General features: G+C 43.0%; 1 protein-coding gene across 1 annotated transcript in view; it reads right to left on the bottom strand.

Annotated features, from left to right (window-relative positions):
- Window positions 1-7,544, bottom strand: part of VTN (vitronectin) — a 65,524-nt gene that overhangs the window by 41,450 nt on the left and 16,530 nt on the right. Inside the window, exon 5 of the mRNA XM_075333266.1 lies at window positions 1,412-1,568. Coding sequence (XP_075189381.1) covers window positions 1,412-1,568 — 157 coding nt within the window. The remainder of the gene's footprint in view (window positions 1-1,411; window positions 1,569-7,544) is intronic.

A 7,544-nucleotide genomic window follows, 5' to 3' on the forward strand; every position in this document is an offset into this window, starting at 1 on the left:
ATTTTTGTGCGTTTTTTGACACAAACGCACCCGCAGTAAAAAAATGCGGCAAAAACGCTTGTGTTTTTACCGCGTTTTGGTGCGTTTTTTGAGGCGTTTTGCTGCATTTTTTGCTCACTGCGTTTTTATGCGTTTTTTATCAGTGAACATTGCCATTAAAGATTGTTGAAAAAAAAAAAAAGGCCTGATGTCATTTCCTTCTTTAATATGTTCTTCATTCTCCACTAGTGTGTGCAGGAGAGCAGACAGCTGCAGAACTACAAGGCTAAGCATGCTCCATCCAGGACTGTATGCTGGAGGGAGAGTCAGGGGGAGCAGACCTACAAGGCTCAGCATACTCCATCTACTAGTGGATGCAGGAGAGCAGACAGCAGCTGAAGAACTACAAGGCTCAGCATCCTCCATCCAATAGTGTATGCAGGAGAGCAGACAGCAGCTGACTAACTACAAGGCTCAGCATCCCCAACCCCCAGCTGCCTATTTTTACCCGGCTGGGAACCAAAAATGTAGATAAGCCCTTTTTTTTTAATTATTTCATGGATTTCATGAAATGATAAAAAAAAAATGACGTGGGCTTCGCCCAATTTTTGTGTCCAGCCAGGTACAACTAGGTAGCTGGGGATTGGAATCCGCAATGCAGGGTGCCCAAGCTTTTTGGACACCCCTGCTGCGAATTGCAGTCCGCAGTCACCCCAGAAAATGGCGCTTTCATAGAAGCTCCATCTTCTGGCGCTGTATCCAACTCTTCCAGCTGCCCTGATGCTGGGTGGCTCGCTGGGTAATAATGGGGTTAGGGCTAGCTGTTAGGGGAGCGGACATGGCACCGGGTGGGAAATGGAAGCAGCGATGACGGTACCGGGAGGATTCACGCTTCTGTGTTTACTGACAGAAGGAATCCTCTTCCTGTACATGTCACTTTACTACCCACCCCTTGCGTTTATAGCTGCGTTTTTAGTCATAAAAACGTACTAAAACACAGCTATATTTGCAATTTGCGGCTTCCATTGCGTTTTTGAACATCTCATTGAACTCAATGGGTGGAAAACGCAGTGAAAAACGCAAAAATAATTCACATGCTGCGTTTTTGTGGTGCCCACAAAAACGCAGCTAAAAAAACCCACTGTGTGCAGACAGCAAAAATGAAAACTCATAGACTTTGCTGGGGAAGCAAATTCATGCAGTTTTCTGAGCAAAAACGCACCCGAAAAATGCGCAAAAACGCCACGAAAAATGCACTGTGTGAACTTACCCTAATACAGAAGACTTATCATGGACAAGGGAACAGCAGTATACCAAGTTTCTTAAAGAACTTTCATAGGGTTTTTATATACCATTTTTGCACACATGTTCTGCACATGTGACCAAAATGAAGCAGTATTTGTCATGGTGGCTTGGAGTTGGTGAAAATTACCTTTAAAGAAGTAGGCTTTTTCGGTGCCTTCATAATTATTTGCTGGAAGGCAAAAGGTAGCATCGATATTGTCTGGAATGTTTGTAAAACCATCACTAATGGCGCGGGGGTATCCAGAGTCCAGGGTTGTATCAGAAAACCGCCAATATAGTGTACCCTAGAAAATTAGGTGAGCATCAGTCAATTACTCAAACTGTAACTGCATTCTCAGGAGACCTTTCAGAATAAGCTGTAATGTACATGATAAATAATGATATTTCTGGCAGTTATTTTCCTTTCTGACTTTTGTATCCACCCTTGCACCTTTCCCTACACTATAGATATTTCTAGCAGGAAGTCTAGTTTGATCTGTCACTGCAGACAGATTTGTAGACAGATTTGAGTAGCTTTTGATCGTGAATGATCAGTACAAGAGATAAAAAGTTACTGTAATTTTCTTATCTTCACTTCTATTGTTGACTTCTGAAACAAAAGTAAAAATTGATTACTTTTTTGCTCCTCAGCAGCTTAAAAAATGCTTTTTGTAATAACATATGTGCATTTTCAGGAAAAATTTAATGCAACCAAGCAATGTTTTGTGACATTGTATTTTGTTCCAGTTTCAGCACTGAAACAATAGTTTATGTCATCCTGCATTAGAGAATCATTGGTATTCACATTCTAAAATATTATTCTCCAAGATAAAAGTATGTCTGTGTCTGCATGGACCACTTATGGACCCGATTGTAGAATATGTCAAACATGATATGGATGAATAATCAATCATGTTTTTTTACAAATGCAAATCAAATGATTTGTCATACTCTGTCCTGAACTTAGCCATAAGCTGTTTGTGACCATTAGTTAGCTGTTATCTGTCAAACCCCCCCCCCCCAAGAACTTACCATAACATTTATCAGCACTGCTATACATTATGGAATGAAATTTCAATATGCACAAACTAAATTGTGGAAAGCAATTATCATTGAAGAGGGCAGTATTACACCGTAGATGGTTGTTGGAGCTTGGACAGAGATAATAAAATATGTGGAGTTTGTGTGCCACTATGTGGCAGAGGAGCGAAAAAGGGTATTCTGATAGTTGGCTTTCAAACACCTCCATCCCACATTCTATTACAGATGTAATAGTTAGTCTGGTATTGATGAATTATTACTATTATCATTATTACTATTATTTAAATCATTTATATTTTTGATCTTGCTGCCACTGAAGCCCAAAGTGCCACTCCTTCGTGCATTAGTGGTGAGGGATGCTCTAATTGTCTTAGAGAGCTTACATCCGAAACTTTCAATAGAACTGGAAATTATCCGACAACCTCAATGGACAATTTTGTATCTATTTTCCAGTAAAGCATGGTCATGTACACGCTTGTCGGTGTCCACTCACATGTATTTTCCATGCAAAGGAATAGGAGTGATGCATTTGTGGCCATGCTTGGGACAAGTTGGCAAAATGGCTCCTGACCCTTCAGGAAGCACTCCAGAAAGGATAAGATGATGTAGAGAGGTGGCCATCTTTATTATCATCTCTACGCTGATACGCAGATCTACCTCTCTGGACCTGACATCACCTCCCTACTTACCAAAATCCCACAATGTCTGTCTGTTATTTCATCCTTCTTCTCTGCGAAATTTCTATAACATGTACAAATCTGAATTCATTATCTTTCTTCCTTATCCCTCAACCCTCCCAACAAGCCTATTCATCAAAGTTGATGGCTGCTCACTCTCCCCAGTGTCGCAAGCTCGTTGTCTCGGAGTAAAGGTACCGTCACACTAAACAACTTACCAGCGATCCCAACAACGATACAACCTGATAGGGATCGCTGGTAAGTTGCTAGGAGGTTGCTGGTGAGAGGTCACACAGTCAGACGCTCCAGCGATCCCACCAGCAACCTGACCTGGCAGGGATCGCTGGAGCATCGCTACACGGGTTGCTGGTGAGCTGTCACCAGCAACCAGTGACCAGCCCCCAGCCAGCAGCGACGCACTGAAGCGATGCTGCACTTGGTAACTAAGGTAAATATCGGGTAACCAACCCAATATTTACCTTGGTTACCTGCGCACCCAGGATAGAATAAAGCAACTGGATATGGATATACCGTATGAACAATAGAGTATAACAGCTTGGTATCCACCAATATTAAATACGCCTAAAATATAACTTTTAATAAATATATTAAAATAAAAGGACCAGACATACATAAATAGCGCAATAGCGCCTAAAAATTGTCAATTGTGATATCCTATATCTGGAGTATTAGAAGAATACTATCACAGACAATAAATGATAGGCAATAGATTGGTCGGCATTAGATAACCCTCAGTAAGTAATGCAAGGAGGGAAATAAAAGGCAACAATCTCACCCGTCTTCACTTCATTAAGGGTGAGTGTTCCTCAGCCGCAAGAAGGTGTAAGATACGGAGTTGCTACATCAATAAGATCCTGTGGCTTCCACACGTATTCCACGGGTTCTCTTTGCAAACAACTCCGATGTAATATAATAGAAACTTTTTCCTTTTCTCAACGCGTTTCAATAAATCCATAAATCATCAGGAGAATTAGAAAGGAAATGTGGTGTCTTTTAATGGAACCGGCATATCCGCCATGAGGTTCAGACACCCATCCGATGCCACATTGCTATGTCACTCCTAGGACCGGCACTTCAGCCACTATATGGGTCCAAAAAGATAATCAAATAAGTCTCCAAAGACAAGGGAAATCGGCCTCACCACATCAAACAATAACAGTTCGGAGGGCCACAAGCAGTTTGTGTACTTACCAAAGTCCTGACACGTGGCGCTAATCGGTACTATGCCACCGTACCGAGCGCCAGCATCAGGTTTAAATAAGAGAGCATTACCGCTCTGAAACCAGGCGTGTGACGTCACATCCGTCCCACGGGTGCCCGCCCACTTCCTGCGGGTCATCCCGTGTTGAGACGCATGAGACCCAGGAAGAGTCCTGGAACGCAGGACGCTCCGCGCATGCGCAGATATACGGCCGCTGCCTCTTACAGTGCAGCAGGCACATCAGCCTGCTGTCGTCCTATACGGGAATCTTGACAAAACAAGTATTCCCCAGAATCATGCCCCGTGATAGATTATCACAGGGTAGGTAATCCAGATTAGATATGGCCATGCCATTGTAATAAAGCGAACAATTTTAAGACAACAATTTAGTTAGTGTGGTCCAGATGGATTAGGAAGGGGGGGGGGAGGGTTATTGGGGTAGTTTTTCGGGGTATTTTTTGGGTGGGAAGGGGGACCTGGGACATTGCTTAGGGCAAGAGAGGGGAGAACTGGTCAAGAGCAAATGAGGCGATCACTGGACCCAAACAGATGGGAAACAAAAAGACCCATCACCATGTACATTTAGCCCTATTTTCTACTCTTGTGCCTACCTATCATGTGGGGGTCGGCACCCTCAAAGGTACGGTGGTTGGTGCCCCCACTCGGCCGTCGTATAACCCTACCAGATGACTCACCCTATAATTAAGTTACACAAAGGGTGCAAAGGATAACATCTCGTTTAGGCCCAGGGGTGCCACTGTCCTGAGCCAAAAGATCCACCTCGTCTCCCGCTTCAGAATCAAATTGTCCCAGTCCCCCCCTCTTACGGGTTGTGGTACCAAATCAATTCCTTGGAAATAGACAGAGTTGGAGTCACCATTGTGTTTTTCAGCGATGTGTCTTGCCAGTGGGGTATCAATTTTATGACGAATGTCCCTTAGATGTTCCCCCACTCTACGCCTGAGCTCTCTTTTTGTTTTTCCCACATATTCTTTAGGGCATGTGCAGGTAGCTTTATACACGACACCTTTTGATCTACAGTTGATAAAGTGCTTGATGGTATATTCCCTACCGGTTACAACAGAATAGAATTTTTTCCCTGTTTTTATTGAGCCACATGCTACACAACCACTGCATCTGTAGCAGCCTTTTATGTCACTTCGAATCCAAGAAGGATTTTTAGGAATAAAGTGGCTATGCACCAGCCTGTCGCCTAATGAACGCGCTTTTTTGAAGGTAATGGCGGGAAATGGTGTTAGAATGGGTGCAATGTCATTATCCATCCCAAGAATTGACCAATGTTTATTAAGGATTTTACGAAAATCCTCAGCTCCATTATTATAGGTAGTGATGAAACGCACTACCTCTTCCTTCGAGTTGTTTTGTGGGGCTGGGTTTAACAGGGATGTCCTATTTCTAGCACTTGCTTCACAGAAGGCTTGGTTGATGACACCCTCTGGGTACCCTCTCTGTTTTAGTCTCACATCAAGGTCTGCCGCCTGTTCCAAGAAAAGCGGGGTCTCTGAGCAATTCCTTCTGAGTCTCAAAAATTGACCCTTAGGAATCCCCTTCTTTTGGCTCTTGGGGTGGCCACTCTCCCACCTCAAGAGAGAGTTTGTTGCTGTCGGCTTACGATAAGTACTGGTCCTGATCTGACCATCTACACCTCTTTCAATCAATACATCAAGGAACGGGAGTCTATCTTTATTCCATTCAAATGTAAACTTGAGGCCAAGGTCATTGATGTTGAGCATTTCAACCATGTCCACAAGTTCCGATTCACTACCCCTCCACAATAGGAACACATCGTCTATAAAACGACACCAAAGGAGTATCTTGTCTGTTGGGATAGATGAATCCTCTCCAAAAATAATAGTCTCCTCCCACCAGCCCAGGGTAAGGTTAGCATACGACGGGGCACTGGGACTCCCCATCGCTGTACCCCTGAGCTGGTGGAAGAAGGAGCCCCCAAACGTAAAGGTGTTACATTTAAGGCCAAAGTCCAAGAGTTCCAAAATAAAGCCATTGTGACCATCATACTGTCTGCCTCTACTTCTGAGGAAATATTCAACTGCCCTCAAGCCATCTTGGTGTCTTATAGAAGAATAGAGTGCTTCAACATCAACACTCACAAGTAGAGTCTCATCATCTAACACCACGCCCTCCAATTTTTTCAAAAGGTCCGTGGTGTCACGTAAGTATGATCCAAGGGCTAGCACAAACGGTCTCAATACCCTATCCACATAGATCCCTACATTTTGAGTGATACCACCAATACCAGAGACTATGGGTCTCCCACGTAAAGGGTAAAGGCCCTTATGAATTTTTGGGAGACAATAGAAAGTTGGGGTAATTGGGGAGGTTGGTAACAAGAACTCGAACTCAGACTTGGTTATAAGATTATTTTTCAATGCTCTCTCAAGAATTTCTGTTAGTTTCTTAGTATAGTTAATGGTGGGGTTACCCTGAAGTTTTTCATAATTATCTGTGTCTTTAAGTATATCCAAACATAGGGTCTTGTATTCACATGTGTCCATTAGTACAACATTTCCCCCCTTGTCAGATTCCTTAATTACTATGTCGTCATCCCCTTCCAAATCCATCAGGGAGTCCATTTCAGACTTACTGAGATTGAATTTTCTCCTATGTTTACTCATAAGGGATTCAAGGTCCCTAGTCACCAGGTTGGAAAAAATGTCAATGGAATTGACATCACTGGTGATAGGTGGCATCTTTTTACTTTTCAATTTAAGGTTTGTGAAGGGGCCCTTTCCCACCGAATTCGGGTCCAGGTCTGACAGATTGAACAGAAACCTCACATCCTCAAGGATATCCTCAGGTATCCCCATTTCTCTAGCTGCTTTTTTATTTTCAAGTGAAAAGTGTTTTTTCCATTTCAACTTTCTAATAAATAGGTTCAAGTCCTTGACCGCCTCAAACAAATTAAAGTCCGTGGTAGGGACAAACGAAAGTCCTTTACTTAGGACCGTCATGGCCGAGGCGGACAAGGTTTTACTGGATAGGTTGATTATCTGGTTTGATCTGTTTGTGGAAACAGATTCGGAGGGGTCTTTTTGCTCCGCAGGTAGTGGCCCTGATCTAAAAAATGACCTGGGTTATGGCCACCCCTGTTCTGATATCTCCCTCTGCCTCTATTTTTGTTTTTACGGTTACGGCTACCACCCTCTGTGTCTGAGGCTTCCGTATCCGTTGAGGTCCCTTCAGTATCACTTGGTTTATTGAATCTATTTATTGGGAAAAAATACGCTTTATTGTCACGGAAGTCTTGTTTATCCCTCACATAAAATTTGTGCTTTTTTTCTTTTAAATGATATTGGTGT

Source organism: Anomaloglossus baeobatrachus, chromosome 2 (assembly GCF_048569485.1).
Source record: "Anomaloglossus baeobatrachus isolate aAnoBae1 chromosome 2, aAnoBae1.hap1, whole genome shotgun sequence".
In the NCBI taxonomy this organism is placed as follows: Eukaryota; Metazoa; Chordata; class Amphibia; order Anura; family Aromobatidae; genus Anomaloglossus; species Anomaloglossus baeobatrachus.